The 26,594-nt window shown below is 34.8% G+C and overlaps 1 protein-coding gene across 1 annotated transcript; it reads right to left on the bottom strand.

The window, feature by feature from the left end:
* Nucleotides 1-609: 609 nt before the first annotated feature.
* On the bottom strand, nucleotides 610-25,942 carry LOC140149000 (doublesex- and mab-3-related transcription factor A2-like). Its single transcript, XM_072171136.1, has 2 exons — nucleotides 25,152-25,942; nucleotides 610-2,981 (listed from the first exon to the last, which is right to left on the bottom strand). Exons 1-2 carry the CDS (start codon nucleotides 25,600-25,602, stop codon nucleotides 2,026-2,028), a joined length of 1,407 nt encoding a protein of 468 aa, XP_072027237.1. The 5' UTR covers nucleotides 25,603-25,942; the 3' UTR covers nucleotides 610-2,025.
* Nucleotides 25,943-26,594: the final 652 nt, after the last annotated feature.

The raw sequence follows: 26,594 nt of genomic DNA on the forward strand, positions 1-26,594 counted from the left end.
AATAACTTCGGTGTCATATCGTTTTAAACATAATATTTTTTATTATCCTATTAATTTCTATAATTTGGTAGTTCGGGTAATACAATTTTGCTACAAGGAAAGCCTGTTACTAAACTATTAGTAGCTATTCCAAAAAAGTGGTATTAAATCCCAAATCTCTTTTTTATGTTCTTATTTTTTTGCCATCTTATTATATTTAGGGGTGATTAACCTAATCTGGAATAGCCCAACCCACCAATAAACAATTCAATATATTTATATCCTAATAATCTATGAGGATCTATAGAAATCTGACATAAATACAACATAATGTATTGTGAAAGTAACACAAACAAAATAACAAATAAATAAGTACATTCATGATCTTGGAGCAAATTATTGCTTTCAAAATCCTGTGGTGGGTTTCACGTGCGTGATAAAATACAAAGCTGAGCCTTTTCTTTCAGCATAATCAGAGTCATCTTAGAAACAAAATAGTCACTTTAAACAAACCTTCTTAAAAGTAAGCAAAGTTGTTTTTTAATATTAATCTATATAATAGAATCAACAAAAATTTAGAAAGTACAGCTAATCGGTGGTACTTAAAATAAAAATTAATAATGCGCAGATATCATATGAAAATTTGAAAATGAAAATGTGCTTCGTTTGAGAACACATTATAAAGCATATAAAGTAGCTTTGTAGTTTGTCCACTGCTAAGAAAGCTTATGATTGGTGAAAGATAATTAATTAAATAACTTTCTTAACCAAATAAGAAGAATCAACGTTGATCTTTTCAGTTTTAGGAATATCATGTAAAGACTATGTAAAGTAATTTTACCGTGCAAAAAACAGCAGCATCAATTCAACACTTTTTTTATACGAGTGGACAAGATATCAATACAGCATCACCATCTGCTGAAGACGCTAGTCGGACTAGTGAAAACGTTCCAGGTGAGCGAAAAATACTGTAGTGTTGAAGATATAACTTTAATTCCCTTTTTTTTAATTGTATAAAATGTTTTCCGTGAACATACCTATTGAACTTCAAATTGTTACATACAAATGAGGTGCTAAATTCTATTGATGCAAATTGTATGCAAAGTGTTATCCTAAATACGTAGAACATATTGTTGTATCATGCTCATTCAATTTCATTGTTCAAAAGTGCAGATCTAACCGTGCTACCAACAAAATCAGTGTATTTAACTTATGTTATGAAAACATGAATAAGTTGAAATGTAACGCTCATTTGTTGACAGTTATAGGAAACGTGACCATCACATGTTGCTTTGAAAGCAATGCTACTTTTTGATTTATTTTCATTACTAGAAAAAGGAAAAGTGGTTTACCTAAAATTCAGTAAAGTGACTCAATTTTTGATTCAATCATCTTAAAGGTGCGTGGCCAGATTGTGGCCCCATTGTAACACGTAGTGTTTTCTACCTCACATTGAGGCCCATCACCCAGATATTCTTATTCTATTCAAAGTTTTTTATTCAATTGCTTCAGAGATTCACCTTTTCGATAAATTACATAAGCCTTTGCTAGTACACCTAAGATGTCGTCATTTGACGTCACGCCGATCTGCGCCACATCGTTTAGCGAACATCTTTACTGCGCATTGCAAGTGTACTCGCAATGGCTTATGGGATTTACCGAAAAGGTCAATTGCTCCCGAGAAAAGTAAACGACTTCCGGGGTAACTACCAACCTACCATGTTTTTATTTATACCGCTTAAATTAAACATATTCCAGGCTGGGGTTATGAGAAAATATAAGATTTCACCTGATGAGGTTGCAAATCTGGTCAAGCACCTCTGAAAATGGGTAAAAAAGGGACGTGCTCAGGTAATGATTTACATAACAATTTACACGGTAATATCGATGTGAAAAGATCCAATGCAGATCAACTTCGATGTGACAAGTACTTTACAAAAACATAAAAAATAATTATTCATAGTAACTTTAATAGTAGATATAATCTCAGCTCATTTGGCAATCAAGATGTCCAATAAAAGTTCGCATAAAATAGTTCAAGTTCAATTATTCCACGGTATTGCCTACACTGAAAGAACCATTAGGTCTTGTATCTTTATGTCCTGTACTTAAGTCTCTCATTAGTCCACTAAATGTGTATCCGCCTTCTCCTGTAGGTCTCATGCCAAAACCTGCAGGGAGTACTGCGGGAGGATAGGGATTCCACAATGCGAGTCCCCTTGGGTATGGGGGATAGGCGAACCTCATTTGTGGGATATTTGCTGTAGATACACCAGGTACAGTTCTTTCATTGGCGACGGCTAATGGTGAGAAAGCTGACTTCATACCGGATGCGTTTAGTTGCGTTGTTGCCGGTAAATATGGCCGGTGCGTAATGAAAGCACCGTTACTGTCCGTTCCTGTAGTATGTGGAAATGTATATGCGGTTGTTCCAGCTGTTGAAACAAGATGTGCGCTTGATACTCCAGCAGCCGCGGCGGCAGTGGCCGCTTCTTCTTTTTGGTTTGTCATAACTTGCTCAATAGCTTGTACTACATCACCGTCACAACCTTGTAACACTAATTGCAACACATTACGTTTTTGTGAAGGAAACAGTCTTGCTAATACATCTATTGGAGAGCGATCATCACCTCCTTGTTTCTTGCCGCTACCTGGCGATCCAACAGACATTGCAAGATGTTCTGCTTGTGATAAGTCTCTGGGTGATCTTTCACTGCTACTGGCGCGTTCATCCCTTGGTACTCTAGTAGGAGTTACTCCTTCCATATGAGGGCTTCGTGTATCAATACCTCTTGGGCTGCATGCAGGTGATGGTGACTTCACTGGAGTGGAGACTCTGCCTCCATCAGTGGATCTTGGAGAGTGGGAGTCTGATGGAGCACTCTGGTGTCCATGACCGTCCATTGACAGTGGTGGCAGTGGGTTGGTCGGACTGAGTGCACTGTTCAGAGGAGGACTAGCATTGCCTTGACGGAATATTTCCAGCTTCGGGCGCTTGGAATCTGTACAAAAGAAGAAAAAAAGACGAAAGAAGAAATTAGATTGACTCTTGCTCAAAGATACAAGTTTACAATATCAAGTTACAGGGGCGGATTTAGGGGGGGGCGCAGCCGGCGCGCGCCCCCTCTATTTTTTGACTAGCAAAGGGCGCCGGTAACTTAAAAATACAAAAATTGTAAGAAATTTAAAAAAAAAAGGAACAAATTCGGCCATGAACAGCAAACAATGGGCCAAAACCGTTGAGTTTTCGAGGGGGTAACCCCCTTTAACACATTTTTTCGTCGTCGACCAAAAAAAAAATTCCTGGATCCGACCCTGAGTTATATACATATATAAGTCTGTTTATTTTTATACTGTTTGGAATTAACAAATTCAAGAAGCTGATATTATCACAAAGGAGTGTTTCCTCTTCCATTATTGACAATTTCATGGCGTCTCATTACTTTCTTCCAAACCAACAGGGCATTCCCGCCATCTTGTTCCCATCCATCATGTTTAGTCATCATCAATTCAACAAACCCTTAACTTATTCCCCGTCTCAGCAACTCATGCTGAAGAAGAACATTAACACAAACACACATGTTCTTCAACGCTATAATTTTATCATGATTATTATAGCTCACTAAATAATTCAATGAATACACTGATGTCAGAGAGGTTGAGGCTAAATTAATAAGGGGACTTGTGAAGTACATAGAACCTTGTGGCTAAATTCACTTTGAGTGCTACCCGAAGGCATCAGTTAGTCTTTGACGCGAACGTAATGTTTTGTCATACACCATTCGCTGAACAGATTTAAACAAGCATGACAACTTTAAGATTCCTTAGAATTGTAAGACCTATCTCAAGAGCCACTGGGCCTTTGCTAGACTTATTTGGTAATGCATGCAAAGTCATGAAATCTGCGTTGTTGAAAGAACAAGGAATATTTGAATTCAAATTGTACAGTAAAGCAAACTTTACTGTACACGAAGTACCTCGCAAAACAAGACGACAGCGCACAAATTTAACAATATAATCAATCAACTAAAGTTACATTACACAAGCTTTTGACTTCCACTTGGTTTCAAATTTCTCAACAAATTAGTACAAAAACACCAAATCAAAGAGGTTTTGAATATGTAAAGCTTGTACCAATCAACATGTTTGTTATCGTTGCCCTAATGAGCTGATATATCCAAATTAGCAGTCTTGTAAACAGGTGTAAGTTACAGAATAAGAAGTCGTTTTGATGAATATTCATCAATGTAGCCTTAAGCCAAGATTGTCGGTTTTGTAAGTTGCAGGTAAGTATCCCAGACTTGGCGAATAGAATCGAAATGAGCGACAAGGTTAGTTAAAAACTATAACAATGTATATTAGTGTTGGTTCGATGGCTTTCATTTTTATGTTCCGTGCATGACCCTTCAATTGCACTTTTGAACACATGAGGTTGAGAAATGTGTGCATTGAAAATATCAAATTTAGAATTTATTTGATTATTTTTATGATGAAAGGTCTTCATCAATTTTAATGATAACATATACCATTTGATTAAAATAAAATAATTTCTTAATTTTGTTTTCTGCATATATCAAAATATTAATATTGATGATAGCAGAAACTGACTATTCATAAGCCAATGTGATAAAGTGTTAGATATTTTCAAATATTAATTTCAGGTGATTTGTTCATTAAAAACGCATTTGTCTATTCGCCTCACTGGCTTACTGCATATAAATATGACTGTAACCAAACCGTAAACGATATTGTAATCTATCATTTTACCCCCTTAACCACCGTTTTTACCCCAGACTATAATACACCATGACATCAAACAACAAGAAATTTCTATTTGCATTGCAGATCTGACATTACCGAGGACATTTGAAAGTGAACTCAGAAAACCACCGTAGGCAAAATTGGATAATTTTACACAACACTGATCATTTTATTCCCGATTAGAGCACCCATCAATCTCCATATGCCAGTTTGTTATTCATCGCAAAGGAGCGCTCTCCCTCCGCAAAAACTTCAAAACACTTTTCAAATACAGACAATTGTAACGGATATTTTTTTACCACTTTTGTCAAAATAAGATGGTAAATAAAGACAAATATATGTAACGCACTTGTTTGTTTGGTGATTACGCTGCTGAATCCATTGATACACAATATGTGTTCCATATTAAATCGCGCTGATTAGTCCATCATATATCTAAGAATTAAAATACACCTGGACTTCTTACAGTTTATTTATAATAGCCTTAAGGGAAGAGAATCAATTAAAATTTCTAATGTCATATATGTAAATAGTTGTAATTAATCTTGGTTAGGTCAGTGGTGTTAATTAGTTGAGAATGACAAAACAGTACTGTTGTTGCTTTTCTAAACAATCTACCAACACGTAGTTTTGGGTAAAAAAGAAAGCAAAAACAAAACTACTTTAATTATTATTCACTAGAAATATCATAATGAAGGTATTAATTGACTTTTAAATTGCAGAGGAAGCAGAGATACATTCATAGCGTCTGTGTCTTTGTGCCATGCAAGACTCTTATGGATTCTCAAATGTTTATCTGTATCTGTATCAGAATCAAAACTGAGCAGATGAAACTCAATTGTACTTTCTTCACAGCGATAATTGTCCGTATTGGATAACATATTCTTTCAACGCACAAGGACACAAACAAGAACACAAAACAAGCATAAACAAACTTTTAGCCAATTGAAACATAGTTTATTATGTTCCAATTGGCTAAAAGTTTGTTTATGCTTGTTTTGTGTTCTTGTTTGTGTGCTTGTGCGTTGAAAGAATATGTTATCCAATACGGACAATTATCGCTGTTAACCATGTTAACCTAGAGTACCTGGCATAGTTGTAGGGCCACGTGAACTTTTTCTCCTTCCAACCTATACTAGGTGTTTATTTTGCTTAGTCTAAATTATTTTCTATTTTTCTCAATTCATATAATCATGATAACAATAATCATAATTCCAGAGACTACCATTAATGTTCAAACTTAATAATACTCGTAATCACAATAGTATATATCCACTTAACTACATTCAGTAACAAAAGACTCCAACCATGGTTGATGCCAAAGGCTAGAATAAGTCCTAAAATTAATAATTACCGCACGCTCACTCCTTGTTCTTATTGTCAATTTAGGTTCATATGTAGTAAATAAGTTTTGAAGGATTTCGGCGTGGGAAACCGGTTTACATAGCGAGAATAAAAAACCTTGCTTCCGAACGGAAGACGTTATCCGCTTAGACTTGATTCTTTACCACTGAAGTTTTTGTACGATGAGATTAGCTATAGTTGTAACCTGCCAAAGGGCATTCCAATGTCAAAATTTTACCATCAAAAAGGACAAAAAATGTCGGGTATAAGTTATAGACTGTATCGCCTCTAGGTAAGAGTTATAAATGAAAACAGTAAAGTGAAAAAGTACAGAAGTTGTAGCACGTGGTCCAGTGCAGGTGCTGAGTACTTTTTTGGGTACGGAGTAGGATGGGATAAACAACAGGAAACGCAGAGTAAGAAAAATGTATTGCGAAAACTTTGGGGTCAGCTGTACTTAATTTGGTAGAAGCATATGAGTGGCTGGAATGAGGAAGATGAGGAAGAATTCTTCCCATCTCATAAGTTTGCGAAACAACAACATTAATAATTAAAACTGTTGATGCAATTAAAACAAACAATAAGCCTCCTCATCACCGAGGTACGTTATGGATTTAATCACACACATATTCAATACAGCCCCAGCAGAGCCCCAGTTTACTTCTATTGGTCCTAAAATACTTCTCTGATGTACTTTCCTTCAGCTCCCACCTTTGCACCATCCACATAATTTATGTGTGATACTTTAAACTTGTCTTAGAAATGCTTTTTCATTGGTCTGTATAAGTGTGCTTCTATTTAGATAAGCTATTCTATCGGTAAATTATACAGCTATTCCATCATATATTGTACTCTTCACAAACGCCAAAGTACTCTCAAGAAGCCACAAAACTACCACCATGTTTATTTCTGTCCAAGTAATTCTCATTCCCAATTCGTCATTTCTGAGCCATAAAAGCCTTTTAAACGTCCTTGCTGCTAGATATAATTCAAAGTTGCCTAAATCTTATTTTGTGGTACACGGAAAAAGAAAAGAATAATCCAGTGACCTTGATACCTACGCGATTAATGACTTAAGAAACTAATAATCTCTCTTTGCATCCTAAACACAATAGTGTTGTTTTAGTGACAACGGTATTTGTAACTTTTAAGCAGAGGAAGTCTTTTTATATGCCCTTAAGAGGACGTTAAAGAGGTATTGTTGGTTAAGCTATTAGAAAGTCGACATGAATATTCGTCACTTGTGTAAATTGCAATGGAGCAAATGGGTATCCACTAACTTGGCAAACTATGGTGGAATCACTCACCAGCGATGAGTTATATTTCTCTTTTCATCAATGATTGCATTACGCTTTGCTCCTATAGATGAAAGGATCCATCTCATTGGACAGTGATCATGGTGGTCAAGCGCTTAACCGCTTGTTGTGATCGATCAATGTGTATGCATATGGTGATATATGAATATGGTGATATTTAGGATTGGAATAAGCATTTGACAGTTAGGAAAATATATCAGGCCAAACAAAAGAAATGTTTAAAAATGTTAAACAAGAAAAGCAAATGGGGTACCGGTAATCGTGAAATGGTCAAAAGAACTTTACAAGATTTTTTTCTCACGAATAACAAAGAGAATGGGTGGTTTAATAACACATAGAAAAGACAAGTTTGGCCTCTGGAAATGTTTCACACTACAATTAGCAGAAATCATACCGTTGCATGTTTTGCGGGAAAGGGGCGTTCCGTTCCCCCCAGGATGACCTCTGAACCGCCAAAATACACAATGTCGTTAATTTAATGGTCCAAGTAGTTCACACACATATAATAGTAACCCTTAAGCTATTGAGATACCGATCCTCACTAACTGTTCAAGTAATGGGTACTTTGAATAAAATGAGTGTTATTTTGCATAAATCGGAAACCATTAAAAAGATATGTATCATCTGAAATTTGTTTGGATATAATAGCGTGTTCAAACCTGTGGTCTTTTATAAGAAAACAGGTTGGTTGAAAGAGTATGTTTTTATCCGATCTTTATCATTTATTTACCAACAGATTCATAATTCGTTTGATGATATCAGTTGCCGTCGCTATAATGTATTTAAACATAAACCGGTAAAGTGTTTACACTATTTAGTAGATTCTATTAATCGTCAATAATAGATTTGAGTAAATATTGCTATTGGTCTAGGTATTGCATAAATATTTCTTGATTTATGATTGCATTATTCCTATAATACAATTTGGTGTGCAGTATCAATAATCTAAATGTATTTTAATATAATATGAATACACAATAAAGGCTACAAAACATTTCTTAGTTATAATGTCAAATTGAAATGCATCACACAAACAACTTGATAAATGTGCCCTGTCCAATAGAGTTTAAAAACTACCTTTGTCGGCGATACCTCAATAAAGGCTACCAGTAGCCACCAGAAGCACTTTGATGTCTTATTCTCATGATTCTAACAAATGTTGACGTATTTTAATAACGTTTCTATTTAGTTTGCAAGGTGTATTTATAATAGTAAGGACAAAGCACAAAAGTAAAAACAACTTTTAAATATATTTTACTTTTCTCAGTTAATACATTAGACAGTTTATTTTAAAAATGAATTGGGAGAAATTAAGAAATACTAACTGAATAGCTTTTGCAAGATACCAACCGAGTGCTATATAGTATCATCATGTTAAATTAAGTGTAATGCACCGCTTAAACAGATACACGATATAGAGACGTACGCTAATGGTTTAAGTACAGTTTTAAAATACAAAAATAGAAATTGCTCAAAATCCCATACTTGTTTTACTGTCACTTTATAAATTGATGCTGTATCACCGTGTTGTTTCCTGAGTTACTCAAAATTGCTACCAATTTGTGCAACCAAGCTTTACTAGCTATATGTTACGTTACAAGTTGCTTTTTACAAATCCACTCCTCTTGACTTAACCCTTACTGCGATGATGTAAGTGCTGACAATAAAGTTTAATAATGTAAAAATGTTCATTAAAGCAAAATTTTAATTGTAATAAACATGGCCATTTTGAAAACAAGGAGATCCACGTATAAGTACCAATATGCTTAGTATTGGTTGTGGTTCTTAAAGATGGACCATACGGTATGTTAAGATGATTGATGATGAGGATGGTGTTCCTGTAAACTTGACGCGTGCGAGCTATTCATGGTTAAGTAGGAATTGGTAAAGGTCGATATAAAGGCTTGTTTCTTAGTCTGATCTTCTCAAGAGGATAAAAGCTTTTCTGCACTCTAATCAAGCTTGCGATGTTAAAACAAATTCAAGGTATAAAAAGAATGAAACAATTTGATGAACAGTGTGTATAATACGTTGCTAAAAGTTCTATATCTAATTTTGGAAATTTTAAATCGTCTTCAAATTAAGTGATAATTTCTTTTGTATTCAACACCACAAAGTCGATAGATTATTGGCAAATAGCTTGAAAGATGTTTAAAAAATATTGATGAAGTTGTATAAAACTTGATGCATTTAGATGATCATCTGAAAGCATTCTTCAAATTGTTTAAAAACGTTCATGGGGTAATATCTGGAATTCTATCAAACCTGTTCAGAACTCTACTCGCGCTTCAAAGTCAGAAGTGACACAGATAATTTGCCTCAGATACGATACATAATGAAGAAACAACTCTTCACCAATGATAGTGTATCTAAAGTACGGGTGGTCCTAGTCCTAAACAGTGTCCTATATCCAAGTCCTAAGTTTACACCCATTAAAAACCGATATGTTTCCCCTATCGGTTACCATGTATAAAATCTAAACTCATTACAGTTTTGTTGTTTCACCTGGCTGACAGCAACAACTTCATCTTTTTCCAGCCACACTCTTCATGTCTCATTTGTAGAGGCTACAGTTTTTATTTTGGTTTCAAATAAAGATGTAAAGCTTTTGCATACGGGAAATATTGCGTACCACACATCAATTGATATTGAAGAGATTAATGTCACACTTAAAATATTATCTTAAAGTCATTTAGGAAATCACTAACAAGGCATTTGAATTGGTTTTAGAGTGCATATAAAATTCATCTTAAAATGACAATATTTTAACTTTTTTGATATTATGACTCAACTTTTACGTCGTCTACTGATGTCAAAGCACGCCCAAATAGGGCTAATATTTAGACTACTAATATCCCAAACTGATCAAGTTATTAGGTTTACTGGCTGTGCTATCATAGCTAATCAGATATACACCTTACAGATGTCCTCATAGAAAACCTGTCAATTCTTGTTTTTAAAATGTGCTTGGTTGATTTGATCCTAAATCACGCAACTAAAATGAGACCTCCCTCGAGAAAGAACAAAGCTCTGTATATCCCCATCATGACGATAATCCGGGTATTTTCAGCTTCATCTGTGATTTGTTTATCGTTAACAAATCTGCAGACAATGTATCTTTCTTTCCCTGATTCTTACATTTTCAAACTTAGTCAAAATCAAAATATTTTAAATCAGCATTTAGATGTATGAATATATATTTTTTTAAATATCAGTCATGTTGATATATCAGGTTTGTTGCTACGGCATATGCTTGGTTTGTTTACATGAGTTATCTGTAACTTATTTCCACTTCCAATTAGTTGAGTAGAAATCAATTCACTTCATACCACCTATAGCTCTACCTCAAGGATAAAAGCAATAAGACATGCTAAAAACAAGTAAACATTATGCACGAGGCTATAGCTGACCCCATGTAATAGATTATGCTCCTAATATGTGTCATTTATAACCTAAAGCAACTCATACATGATGACACTGTGCTATCTACCGTAGACGAGACTTTGCTATCTACCGTAGATAGCACGTATCCCTCTTAAGATATCATAATCTATTTAAGCCAATTCAAAATCATTATATCTGAAAATAAATCATTATAAAGCTAAAATTATAAGATTGCCGTAAGTGGAAATTGAATCAAGCTATGCTACAAGGATTCCCACCAGTGATTTTTGTTTTCTCACTTTTGTTTACGCTACACCATGGCGTAATCACTATGTTGAATTAACCCTGTATACAACCCGTGCATTGGCCTTTGCCGTAGCGGGTTTCAGGGCCGTAACGCTCTGCGAATAACGGAAACGTTTGGCGCCAAGCTGTCTGGAAGACAGGTATAGCCTTGAAAAAGGGATTCCCCGTGTTTTATACTTAGAACTTGGGGTATTTTTCCAAATTATACTGTATTGGGGTTTCTTCTACTGTCTCTGGTTAGATAATAGATATTATTAACCAGTAGTATTACTATTAGATATTTTTAATCTGAAAATAAATTATTTTAAGTTATTATAAGTACTGAAGCATTTATCATTCTGGTAATCTTCATCGGTTTTGAATGTAGTTTTTACTAATTTTTTTATACTACTTTTGTAAGTGCTTTCAAGTATTATTATATTATCTTATTTAATTTAATAAAACATCTATAGTCCGACTCAGATGGTAATATATTAACATAATACCAAAAGCATTATATAGGTCTGCTTCCATGTTTTAAGTTGGAGGAAAAGTCTGGAAGTTCTTGAGCTAATAGAGAAATCCGTTCCAAACGAAGTTGTCATTAATTTAACAAAATAAGACACATGGAACATATTTCTAATTTAAAAAGTTATGTAAACTGTTACATTATGTGACACATCCGGTGGTCTTGAGTTAAAATATAAGATGTAACACCTGTGCTAACATTTTTGTTATTATCATTAACTGTGAACATGTGGTAATGATGTGGTTAATGTCAAATTCGTGATAAAAATACAAAAGCTTTCAGCTTTTGTTTGTCGCTTGGTATTGAAATTGGCGCGAAATATAATTTGAAATATGGATTTATTGAAACGAAATTTAGTAAATGTGATAGTTCTCTTAATGAATTTATAAAAGCCAAGGGGTAACATATCTTAATGACTTCATTAACACTTACAAATTAGTTGCGAATATTAATGGTTAATTATATTAATGGTAATCTAAGTAATCTGTCCGACAAACGAGGACATTTTGTGTATAACCTAGGGTGCTATCGGTGCTTATACAGTTGCTCAGATACATGAATTGAAAACATAACAAGGACGAATCACAGTTGGACCTTACCAAAAATAGGTTTGTTGTAAACATATAACTTCCGATTTTAATGAGTTATTTTTAATGTTACTTTATAATGTGGATGCAAAGTGCGCTTTCGTGTAATGACCAAAATTGGTAAAGAAATCTACGACTCCAATCTTAAAGTTGGGACTTTGAAGAACCATTGAAGTAACACCCATTACTACTATATGACGAGGGTATGGTCTGTTCATGAATTAATCATAGTTCACGTTGCTTTAAGTCATCAATCAAAGTATTGATATCGAAACAGTCCTTTTTCAACTATTTTGTTTGCACAGCATTCTACGCTTCATTACTGTTGCAACAATTGTGAGAAACCATGAAAAGACAATAAAAACGCTACTGAAGAAAAATGGAAAAGATTAAAAAGTGCATTTCAATTGATTAATTTTGACACTATGGTATTATGTGTCCTGAGTTCATGTTATCCTAGTGACGGTGTACTTTTTGCTTTTTGCTTCGCACCTGAAAAAACTCACAAAGTTATGTAGAAATGGTCTAAGTGGGTGTTTTTGTTTATCAAAACATGATACAAGTGTTATCTCCTAACACCTTTATGAACACAATATTTTCAACCCAGGTGGGAACAGTTCCATTCATGATGTTCACATCTCCATTTTGTTTCTGCCTTGAGAATCGACTCTGCTGGAGTGGAAATAATACTTTTCAAAATATAACTAAATAAATCAAACAATATTATTTATAACTGATTTTTAACACTTCTTACGTATTGCCTTTGTGACATATTTCTTTCACATACCCCGTCACATACATCTGGGTATGCTAATGTATGTCATAATGTATAGGGTGTTGCCTGTTAAACCATGAATGATGCAATCGTAGAGGTCCTCATTGCCAACTGAATGACAAACTTCCATTCTGCTTGATTTCATGGGAAACGTACAAATATTCGATTGGTTTCATTCATTTGATGTTCATCTCAACCACATTTGTATGTCTCATTTCAATTAACATTTAAAACAACATTTTCACCAAACCCACTGATTTGCATTTATAACAAGATTAAAACCATATGATCGGAAATATACAAGAAAACATAATAACCAATGTTGGCAATTACCAACATACAAACACTCATGGTTTTCAAACATTCTAAGCAAACAATGCATAAATGCCAGTCTCAAGTTTTATCCTCGAAGAGGTGCGGTAAAATTATTCTCTTGCACTTTGACAAACGAATAATTGAATTCCATTGGATTTTAATAACCATATTTGATATGTTCATAAAAACATTAATTCAAACTAGTTTGAACAAACCTATAGTTATTAAGATATTTCTGAGATATATTTAAGGAAGACTGTTTGATTTTTATTTGTCTAACTCGACCCCACTCCATATTTTATAATCATCACAATGACCAACACACTACCACACTTCTGCCTCGGCACTTCACCAGTAAATTGAATGAGTTTTGTTTAGTGTGGTTAATTTTTGTTCAACATTAGTAACGCATATCTGCCTTTAAAAAGATAAATTACATACAATTTCTACATGATCACCTTTTGCCTAAGTCACCTTTTATTCTTCATTAACAAAGCAAAATGGAATGGCAGGTTCATATGCACTTTCGCGTTTGTAACTACTTAAGGCCAAGTGGACTAGTTAAAGGAAAGGACAGTTGCCTATTTCAAAGTAGCCAATTCATAGCAACGCATTTGCATGGCATTTCAATGATTCCATGAGTTTCTTGAGCACGGAAATTACATTTTGCGCTAGTGTATATTTATTAATTACGATGTTTAATATCAAAATAACAATACATTTGTAAATACAACCGGGAGTACAACATGTTTTTGTTTTTATATCTTAATTACAGCTATTGCTGGTTTGGACATGAATTGAAAAGGTGTAGATACCCCTTTAGGAGTGGTATTTGAAATCATCAATAATAAATCCCCACCATGTGCACTATATAATATAGTGTAGGCGATAAAGTACATCGCACCTGTAAATTGTGAGTGTAACCAATAGTCTTTTTGCCTGTAGTGAAATTAACACCTTTTGGAAACGTTTGAAGTTCATTATTTTCCGACACTGAGAAATGTATGTACAGACAAATTTACCCATGATCACTTCTGCTCTTTCTCGCAGACGACATGCAGTAGGAAAAAAGAACATTATCGGGAATACAAACACGGTTTTGCTATGGGGTGGTTAGTGTCTCCTTTCGTAATACTAGTGTATAATATGTAGGTATTAATGGCTATTTTTTCTATCTAAAAAACATTTTTGGCTATTTAAAAAGGGCTACTTTAAGAACCTCTGATACTGAGTCAGGCTTGTTTGTGTTCATTAATGTGTTAACTCGTGAGTTGGTAGAATTTTGAATAATTTGTTTTAAAATGGTAGTAACGTCTGCTATTGTCTGCCATGAGGGAGTTAAAATCAATCTATATTACATCAAAAGTGCACAGGTAGGTTGCAACATGTAGCGGAAGATTGTAACAAAAAGGGCGCGAATGACATGTTTCTAGTAAGCATTCTCTCGCACATTGAATACTCACCTACGTTAAAAGCAGGCTTTCGATCTCTCACCTTGAGTGTACAGTCACTTTACAAACAGTATTGCTCTACGCGTAAATGAGCAGTTCTGCTCTAGGCCCGGATGTTCAAACTCTAGAAAATTGATGGTAATGGCTGATAGAAGATGAGGTTGTTAGACTAACACTGCTCTTTTTACTCTTAACCCCGGGTCTTAACCCTTTCTTGCGCGAGGTTGATTTGTAGGAAAAGGATGCATTTTTAAAATAATTCAAATTGGAGTCTGTTGAATTGTGTTTAAAGTCACTTTGCAAAATGTTCAATCAGATGCATCTTGACATACTTATTTTATTGGTAATCTTTCCGTATACTTGGGCTATCAAAATATGAAAGAGGGAAAAATATTTATTTTTCCTCAAAAATGCTGACAAAATGTGATGGGGAAAATCACACATACACCATTCATCAAAAGGCTCGGTGTTTCTAGATTTAATTTGGCTGAAATTGTGGCAAAATGACAACATTCAACATTGGTGATGATAAGGTTGTTGTACTTTCGTGGTGAATACACTCTAGTTTTGTACTTATAACAGTGTTGTAAAGAGGTAATTATAATAGTTGACAAACTGAACAAATTGAATTCAATTTATGAACACCATTGCACTTTAAAGCAGTTTGCATAATTTATTCCAATCTTAACGTTACGTATGAAGTTCTTTTCATTGTTCGTCCAATTTCACAAGACTTTTATAAGTGTACACTCGCTACTGGGTAACCGTAGTCATTTCAGTCAGCAACGATCCTTTTCTCAGCGACTTCCTTACTTCCCAATCCATCCCCACATTGTCTCGCCTCTTCTTAAGTTAAAAAAGTTCTTGTCAATCTTATAATTAATAGATAAAGTCAAATGAGTTAAACAATGTCAGCTCCTGAATCGATCGTTTTTTTCTATCTTCAGCGGAATCGAGGACACAAATTTGAATTTGGTCATCTTCTGACTCTTCATACCTGCTTAGGTGTTTCTAGATTATAACTGAAATACATTCCAAAGGTAAACAACGTTATCACGTGATAACTCCATTTGACATTTAAACAGTACCGTACCTGTTCGTTTTGGTATTTCTAGAAGATTATCACTGACCTAGATTCCGCTCTATGCTATCTGTTAAACTGTGAAAGCTCTAATTGCTTCACAAAATCATTTCAACATTAGTTATAATTCTTCTGGTCTTTATTTCTCTCTGATTTAATACAAATTCAACCAAGTGAAATTGAGTGTAACCTTTGTGGAAAGAAAACGGCAATAATTATTACGACCTGGTTAATTATTTAAGGCAACCAGGCGAATAATTGTTTGCAAAATGGGAACTGTAGTCATGATAATAAGGTCAGAATAACAAATTTATTCGGCTGAAATGATTTTTGCGTTTACTAACCCTTAAAAAGTACAGTCATACTGCATAGCTCTGTTATGCTGTCAACTTATGAAAATTGCCCTCTTTCTGACTTCTTACAAAAATGAAAATTATCATGTTTGCACCAGTAAAATTAGTCTAGGAACACTTGTTCTGATGAACAACTTCGTTAACGCTATGCATATTTCCAGTTACTATAGTTCCTACCGGGAGTTCCTAACGCTATCATCAATTGAGCCTATAGGCATTTGTAGCGGCTCCCCAATACAATTAGGTGGAGTGGAACATGGGATGTAACTTATCAGATCAATGGATGAAGCATACCACTTAACGAAGCTCAAATGTATCACCGAATCAAGGGCACAATTAAAAGAAAAGTAATGAGTTGCTTGTTTTCATAGTTTATTTGTATACATTCTCAACCGACAACCAATTGATCTATGGTCAATAATTAGTTCTTGGAGCGCCAAAACGGACGCGCAAACCAACATTATAAGACAGAATTTGTCTATGCCGGGACGATGATTCACATGAACAGCCTAATTCCAAGTTCGAAACGGTAACATAAACATTCCTCATTTAATGCAACCACTAATGATTTCCTATACATACTACAATGTACGTTCCTATCAACGTTTGTGACAGTATAATGCGTTTGCTTACTGAAACAAAACTATTGACGAGATTGATGGTCAAGAAATCGCCTCAAGTAGTAGTGTGTCACTTAACGTAAACCGTATCCATTCTGTATCTACTCGGATCTAAAGCTAAGTGGTTTTACGCCGATATGTCAATAGTACGCCACATCGAGCATCATACATCATTAATACGTTAAACATGATTTGAAAAAGCGGAGTTGTAACGCACGCTTGGCGATCACATGTCTCAATGAACTACCATTTCGCTTGCTTTCATTGTAAGTAAACGGAAAGGATTTGCAATTTGGTTTTCTTTCCTCGTCAATAACAGAATCTATTTGACAAAACACATGTCTCTCGTTAGCATATTTGGTAAAAGTCATTTTACTTCTTTTTGCACTATTTCCTAAACACACAAGCTGTTAAGATAACACTATCGACAAAAATACGGTTGCAGTAAGATAATTTAATGAATAATTGAATGTTAAAATATCCTACTTTTCCAGTTGAGAAAATAAAGCGGAAAATCTGACGCAAACATAGAGACACTCGTAAGTAAAGCAGGTGCTGGGAACGGAAAGTGTACGTTATAATCAATCTTAATTTTTGTGATTGCAGTGTTAAAAGTAATGAAGTATCCGAGTTACTGTGATAGTTCATTTAACTCAACATGTCATTATGTAAATGCAATTTGTTATAGAACTTCTGTTTGGAGCCAAAAATAGTTCCGCGTTCAGTTGCCTTATACCACAATGTGCTGCATCCTAAAACTACAATAAAGCAGCCATTTTACTAGCTTAATAAAATGATTGCTTTGGCACACATTTCTATAATTGAGATAGTAGTCATGGTAGTCGGTCTTTTGATACAGATTCTAAAGCGTAACTAAATTAGTTTTCATATTTTGTCATATAAATTATTTTGAATATAGTGACAGTATTTTTGAAGTTGCGACACTGCATCATCGTATTATCGCATTAGTTCGCTTCTTCAAGCAGAAAGAAAAAGTTGAAATAGTTGCGCGCGTGAAAACCCTAATCATTGCAATCAAACGTGTTCCACTAATGTTTGATTTCTTTCCGATCTTTTCTTTTAACCGACATCGGCTCCTTTTGATGGTTTCCGAATCAAATGTAAATTCTTAATGGTATTGTCTAAAGGCGTGGAACCTTAGAGTAGCAAATTGTTTTCACTCAGTTGATTTAAGAGCGCTGGGATTGAATTCAAATATACTGAAGTCAACAAGTTTATATTTAAAAAACAATATTAAACACCTTTCTCTAAAACCACTGAACCAATCCCGGGCCTTTCTGTGCTCATTTAAATACAATTTGCATTTACTTGAAAACATAATCTTGGGATCTCGGAACTTGTGCATGGTTGGGGATAAAAGAGCGGGCAACAACGGAACAAGAGTGTCGTCTGCATGCTTTCTTTCCTGACTCAACATTTCCGCGTGGCATGTTTGATGTAAATAAATGTGCACAAATGATCACTTTATCTACATCTTGTCTTTTAAGGCAGATGGTTAGTGTTGTTTTCATCGATATTAATCTAGCGTAGTCAATGTTAGAAAAAACACAGAAGTAAACAAGTGTAAGACACGAACTTGTTTGGTTGTAACTCTTTAAGGGTATCCCGCTACAAGTATGTACCATCTGCTTTTGAACATATTCTTTTGTCACATTACACATACAGATACATATTTAAGGATTCAAATTGGTACCAAATGAACTGGTGCACCCATGCAGCTATCTGCACCACTTCATGGAACACATTAGAATACATGAAGTAACTAATCACATGACATGATCCAGAACTTTATCATTGTATGTTGATTCGTTTTGTATTCTTATGTTTGATTTCCTGGAACTAATATCTTAGTGGTTCATGTTCTTAGTAACTTAAATAAAATCAAAAATGGACTTGTGTATATGATAGTGCAATGACCACGCAATAGAGTTAGATTTTTTCCTCAGTAAAACGAAATCCAGAGTAGATGAGCTATCAGTTCAAATACTGAACTTTGCCTTCTACTACACTGACAATACTAGAGACGCTTTTACAAAATAAAGTGGCAACAAATAATTGCTACTCCTAGCGGGTCCAACTGTAACATCAAATGAGCATTAGCAGATAACAGTACAAATGATTCACACGGGTACATCTCTCGGCAAAGTACAAAAGTCCTTCTGCATGCTTGAGATGCGACCTATTTCCCTCCAGACATCGCTTAGTGCTTTGCGCAGTTATTGTTAGGTTTCGACACAAACTAAATGCAGTCGATTTAATTTTGTTTCCAAAAGTGGCAAAGGCTATTAAAGAAGCATATGACCCAAACTAAGCATGTTTGTACTCATGTACGAATTCTATGCATATATCATATGTCATAATGAAAATAATGTATTTGTAATCATTTGAAGTGGTGTGAAATATCTAGCCTGTCGTCTGCATATTAACTCGCGCGTCTTTAGGGCTGAGCAGCACTACATCTTTCCCGCTTTTTCCTCCCCTTTCTTCTACCTCTTACAGCCTGAGGGTATCCACCTTGCATGGGCAGTTTTACCAGTAGCATACATCAATAGTCGTGAAGAGGAACATCACAGAACATCTTCACTTAATTGAATCATTTTTGAGTGAGTGATAAAACAATTAATTTATGTTATCTTTCTCACTATTTTTGCCGACACTTTACCCAATTACGTGCTTAAGATGAATTGCAAACGGCGTATCCAAAATGTTGACATTTTTGGCAAATTTCTGTACTTATTTCATACTTTGAGATCAGCAGGAAAAGGCCACTGCAATAATAAATTAAGTACAAACATGCCTATGCTTTGTTCTTGAGGATTTGAAAAAAAGGAGAGCGCAAAACAATAAGGCAACGGATTACAAACCCATACTGTCATCTCTTCATGCAAGGTTCTTCATGCAAGATATTTACGAAGTAATTTGACATCTTAGATCAAAATCAATTGAGAAGATATCGTTACGAGCAATTTTCATGAGAAAATGAGTAAGGGACACTGGGTATTTGAAGCGATATAATATCGATTGGTAATAATATGTGCCCCATGACGGGAAATAAGTTATTCAGAGACAAGGCTATTAAACAGTTGCTTAAGGGCGAAAGTAACAGTTAATATGGATATAGTTGTGTTGATTTTTCCATTTGGTCTTGCAGATGTGGAAATGCCGCGCAGTGGCATATTGCGACTACGCTTTAACAGATGTGAGGGTTGACAATACGCGCCAATTATACTTTTTTTTAAGTCGGCTATATATACACCCATGATATTTATAAATCTCTTGTGGCAGGTATTTACATAGCTATTAAATAATTTTGTTGATTGTGGCATAGTCTGGGTGAGCAGGGGTTGATTTGAGTTTAATAGACTGGGGTTTTAGAGTTGGATATTGTTTGTAATGTTGATATTATAATAAAGCGTAGTTTTTGATCTGTCATTTTAAGGAAACTTGAAACTTAAATTATTCAATATTTGAACACAATGGCTATAATAAATATAACTGATGTTAAGATATAAAATAATATATATCACTTTTTACAGGGTCATATTAACTGCTTCAAAAAGTACAGTAGTATCAACAATATGTCCCCGTTAAGTTCAACTTGCGATTCTTTGTTGACTGTGCGACAGTGTTTCTGGAACAACTTTTGAAAATGCAAAGTCTGTTTTTTCTTGCAACATGACGATGTATGTCTGTTTTTCAAAATTAGGGTTATTTCGTCTTTGTCAGTGAAATATTGCTTCAAAATAACGAACTGTTATTACTGTTATTTTTCTTGCTACAACAAAAGCTTTGTCGAGTTCACCTGTACTTCCCGCACTTCATGAATTTGACATACAAATTAATATACAACTATGCTTAATTAGATAATATGTATGGCCATATATTTATGAATATGTACCATATATATACACAATAGTCTACTGCAACGGCCTCTATTGCTCGGTAAATTTTGAATAGGCAATGTCACATTCGGGAGCGCTTTTTGTCAGTGTATGTGGTAATTGATTTATTAATTTGTTAATGTGTATTCACAAAAATCTAAAGGCGTGCATTGGTAAGAAAAACTGTATCAAAAATGGTTGAACTTTTTTGAGGTTACGTTTTCAAAAATAACGTTGTTATGATTCGTTTTGACAGGAACGATTTTAATATGTTTTAGTTACAACTTTTTACATGGATAAAATGGACTGATTTCACTTGATCGCGTGTCACTGAAATTAGTATGGATGATGATTGCGTGTTTATTCTAAATGTCTCACAGACAAGACAGATTGCGTTACCGAACATATTGTAATTAAAAGTGGGGACTAATCAAAGACAAAGAGATTGAAATGGGAAATGTGTGCTGAGTTCCCAATCATGAAGACAAAAGCAAAATTTAGAACAAAGTAATAGTGGAATGGCCAATGGTGTACTAAGCGATGAGGTGCATCGAGATTCTACATCTTAATCTGCAATTCAATTATCTCTTCTTGTCGACATTTCTGCTGTAAACAATGCCAATTAAATAACCAAAGAAAGTAACTTACATTGGATTAGAGCGGCAAAAAAGTCAACTTAAATGGACACAATATCATATACAGTAGATTTCATTGACAGAACAGTAACATACATATACCGTATATGTAGCTACAATATGCAAGTACATCTAATTCGATGAACTTCAAATTCTTGTTTACAATAATTTTAGATTGCAAAGATAAATTACACAAATAATGCGATCAAATTTTCACAAATTCCTGACATTTTGTTGTCATGATTCTATTAAGTCTACCTACCAGACGACAGTTATGAACCTTTTGCACGTGCTAACCTGCAAAAGTCACATTTTGTTTACAAGATGATGACATATTGGTAATTTTTAAGACTTTTATGACAAATATTTGATCTGCATTTAAAATCGTTTAAAATTAATAAAAACATAACTATTACTGGTTCTTTAGATAACAGTTTTATGCGCATAAGTTAAAAAAGTATTTGATGAAAATTTGCGCGCTTAAAGTATTAGCTGCATGCAATTTTTGTAACAGTAGCAAAGTGTTGCTTACATTATCCACTCGGGTGTTTTGATCGAAACCCATCTCAAGTTTATTCAGTGGCTACTTTAAGTTTATTTTACCTCACCGAAGGGCGGATTGGATGTTGTTTTGCAAGAACTATGACAGGCATTTGCATATCTTTGCTACATTCGGGTATACATGCACCTTTACCGCACTGGACCGTGATTGGCACTTTGCAACATCAAAATGGATTCTTTGATACTTGATGGTGTTTTGCGATGTTGCTATATTTCACCTATTGAACTCATGTGAGAACAATAGCTTAATATATTATTGTTCAGACATATTTATGTACATCTATACTTTGCTTAGCTATACTTTGATTGTTTTTTATATTTGCTAGCATATTGTTCTGAAAACAACATAGTTACGGTACTATTATAAAATCACACCGTTTTGTTATTGCAACAATGTGGATACTTGAATGTTCAGCTTATGTTTTCGGGTAACCGCCATAATCGCCATTGCACCCATTGTAACATCGGCTCGTAAAAGATAATGATGATGAGTGTTTTTACTTTTCAAAAGTGTTTTTCATACATTATGATCATTACTTGCAGGTGTGAACACATGAAACAAACAGATCCATAAAAATTAATCTATATAAATTCATAATTAACATATTTTCAGTGGTATAATCGGTAACATTCTGCGACATTATTTTCATAAAAAGTTGTTTACATGCAATGAAGCGCAGATTTGGAGAAAAGAAAAAGAAAAAGGTGTGATACTTGTAAAAGTAGAAACAGACGAGTTGGTGATTTTCTGGTTCTTGATTACCAAAAGACACTTCAAAACACTCAATCCCATGAAAAGAGGGAATGTGGCAAGGTTCTTGAAAGCGAGTATTTTAAAAGACCTCACTCATGATTGGTGACGGATGCCACCCTGCTAGCAGATTGTTTACCAACCTAATCTGTTTTTGTAACAGATCTATATTATTTCACAATTATATGTTATGATTCCTAATTTGAAATATTGAAATTACTGTTTGTTGTCTGTTTGTACAAAGGTTAATTATATGCTGATAGATAATGTACGAGGTCAGTTATAGACAGCAATGGTTAGAGTACCAGAATATTTATCATTGCACATCTAACATGTCAAGTCAAAGAGTAAACAAAATGTCTTTCGAAAGTTTGCCTCGTTATTTTATTATAAACTATTCTTCAAAGCTATGGCATAATCGACTGGATGGAATTTTAATCTCGTCTAGTTGTTCAAAGGTATCGCAAAATCAAACTATCAGTGTTTTAATTTTATCATCATTTCATATTTTCAACTTACTAAAATGGGATGCTTACATTGATGTTGCCTTTTCATTGGCATAATGCTTTACATGAACTTTGATAATGACAATTGAATAAGCTAGTGACACACACCCAAAAACTTGATGGTGATAACTTTCTGAAATTACTGACAACAAAAAGTTGATGATAAGTAATCAAGTTTAGCCAAAGTTTAAGGTTCCGTCAAAAGGAAACCTGGCAAAATATGACTATCAAAGGTAATATTAATTTAAATGAAACATTATACAGAGTCACTATCCCCTGGCGTAATATTAATATCAGAATATTGGGTAAGAAGTTGCAGAATAGTAACAAAAGAGCCCAATTCATCACAATTAGATCTCAATACAAACGCCATTAACGTCTTTAATCTTTGTTCATATTGTATACTATATCTATATTGACTATCCTATTCAAGGTAAGAAACACCAATACTTATAGGTATAAATTTGATACAGAGCTCACAAAACTCAGTCAACAGTCAGGTATTGTGGGCATATTTTTCTAGCCCCTATTGCAGTGCTGACCTGAGTAAATATTATGGTGGCTTAATATTATCCTTATAAAATGCTTTGCTTGAATTGGGCTTTATGTAGGTTTTCACCATATTACCATCTAGTACAAAGTAGCTTAGTTCGAAACAATGTTCATTCGTTCTAAAAACAATTCTGTATGCAAATATACTATTTAAAATATAATTTGGATCTGTAATTATGTGTTTGTTCGAAATATACCTAGATAAGTTCAAATTGTGGCATTCGTGCCGTTTTCAAAAAGGCATGATTCGTCGTATGGTCTGATATCGACATCCCCGCGAGGGGAGAGGCTAAATGAGGTACAAGACCTATTTGTATAACACCCAGGCTATTGAGGCACAACTCTCAGTAGAGTAGTTCGATATTTGAAGGTAGCCTTCGTGGTTACAATAAGTAGAATAAGCTTTGCAAAGGTGCAATTGTCATGGAGTCGCCACTAAAAACTTTTGTATTTCAATTCAGAAGTAACCAAACTTTCTTTTATTAGTTTTGTTGTAAACTTTCTTTGGCACAAAATGGTTCATTTTATTGTTATTGCTCAATGATTATAACTGTTTCAATCAGGCTCTGTGTGAAGACTATATACACCCGAGCATTATATTACCCTTTTAAGGTGATTTTTAATCCGTGCTCTAAAGACAAAAGGCGACCGTTTGGATGTAGGATTTGGTATATTGCAATGAAAAGGCTTACATCGTGGCTTAAGCTTATACATGTACTTGTGCGGTCACTAGTATTCAATTTAAGCGGTTTGTGACATTTGTGTACGTATGATTGTAACAATTTTTCACAAACTTCCGGATTAAGTGTAATCATAAAGAAACTTAATTAATTACTTTCTTAATTAGGAATTTGTTAAAGTTCCACTATTTTAAGGAACATATATCGTATATGCTTAGGTTTGTACCTTACGACTTAACACAATATGTTTCGTAATAACGTTGTCGTCGTACCATTTTCAAAATTTTCCTGTTGACTTTAGGATGGCTTTAAGCTTACTATGCGTACTAATGACAAAACTAGAGTTTGTTTGATAAAATAGACAAAAAGTAAACAAACAAACAACCAAATATGATTCTCAGAACGTTGTTTTAACAGAATATATGTCATATTTAGGAAGGATTGATGTTTCCTTAGTGACATTAGCCGAATTGTCGCTCTGATACTCTCTAATTGCGGAAGATCACGAATTTGGTATTGATTTTGTAGTTTTGGTGTTACCAAAATAAAAGGAAACCAGGAAATTCAAATACGACAATTTAAGTTTCTAATGACTTCAACGGGTTTACATTTAGACTCTAAAATACTTCAAAAGTTTGAATGTTTGTGACATATTGGAGAAACTTTCAACGAAACTGGCGCGGGTATGGCTCAGTACTGTTCAAAGTTTCTACCTGCATGTGCAGTAACAATTCTTGGGCAGTTTATCCTTACAGTATCATACAATCTTGAAACCTATGCTTACCAGGACTTGCAGCAGTTGTAGTGTAAGGATCATATGGCTTGTGTGTCTGAACAGCAACTCCATTCATAGCATAGATTGCTCCATCGCTTGTTTCATAGTATAGTCCCAGTTCTTTGGCTTCATTCTCTTCTTGTGCCTGTTGTCTTCTCAGGGCAACCTGGGCAGCCATAACCCTCTGTCTTTCTGCAATCAAAGTACATTTTGCACAAACACAATCCCTCCATCTACAGTATCTCTTATGGCCTTTCAGCGCAGATACAACCCCATGGTTTCTGCAACGGGCGCATTTTGGAGTCCGGGGGTACGGTTTCTCTGTTCTGATCAAGATCGCACCGGGGTGATGTGGATGTGCACCTGGCGGTGGGTGATGCGGTACTATAGGCGGCATGTCTGATGGTGCGTTCTGCTGCGATTCCAGCGGACCAGATCCAAGACTCATCGTACAGACCATCAAGATGAAGAAAAATATATGCCGGTTTGTACAGTTCAGTTGTATATATGATAACTTTTATTATAACTTTCAGCAAGAAGTAAAAAAGTACCGAAGAAGTAGATTCCCTGCACCAGCTAGACACGGTCCATATGCACGGAAGTGTTCTTGTATAGTAGTGACGAAGTTTTTGACCCGCAAACTCAAACAGTGTCAGACTTGGTTGAGCGATAATAAAAGAATGACTGGTTTTTGGTGTCAACCCCAGTGCTACCAGTCGTTTTTCAACAGTTGCTAACAGTCAAGCAAAACCGGGCACGAGCAGCGTTGAGTGACAGAACGTTGATCGGCGATCCGCCCTCTTTTGACTTCGTCTCGCTTTATTTGTTTTCATCTGAGTACGTGCTTACTCTTTCTTCTTATATAACGCGCCTTATGATTGGCTGTATGGTGACGTGGTAAAGGATACTCTTATGATGACGTCACTGATCTCCTGCCTCGTGTGGTTATTTGCCAAATTTGACAGCTATTACTGTAGACCTCTTAACCTATTGGCAATTGGTGCTGTGGTATTCAAACTTAAATCCTTACACGCGGGGCAATCATACGGTTCACCATAGAACTCAACAGGATCCAACACACATCTTTTAAAATTTACAACAAGAGAAAGTTATCATAAGAACCACTAGACCGAATCTTTTCTTCTTTACTCGTTTCTATATCCAAAATGATTACCAGAAGATATTAAAATGTTGAACTTTTTTTTTCAAAGACTTCGAAACCTTTTGAATTTATCCTGATTTCGTTTGCAAGTCAAACTCGTGCCCAAAAGGATAATGTCAATAAGGCGGTGCAATAGGCTCAAATAACACGGGCAGTACATATAACACAAGTTATAAAAACTCTTTAGATTGAAAACTGTCAACTTGGTGAGGGATAGGAAACCCTAAGCAGCTACCAACAGGGGATAAATTACCAGTCTACCAATGGATCATGATCAAGTTTATAGACCT

Source organism: Amphiura filiformis, chromosome 1, assembly GCF_039555335.1.
Source record: "Amphiura filiformis chromosome 1, Afil_fr2py, whole genome shotgun sequence".
In the NCBI taxonomy this organism is placed as follows: Eukaryota; Metazoa; Echinodermata; class Ophiuroidea; order Amphilepidida; family Amphiuridae; genus Amphiura; species Amphiura filiformis.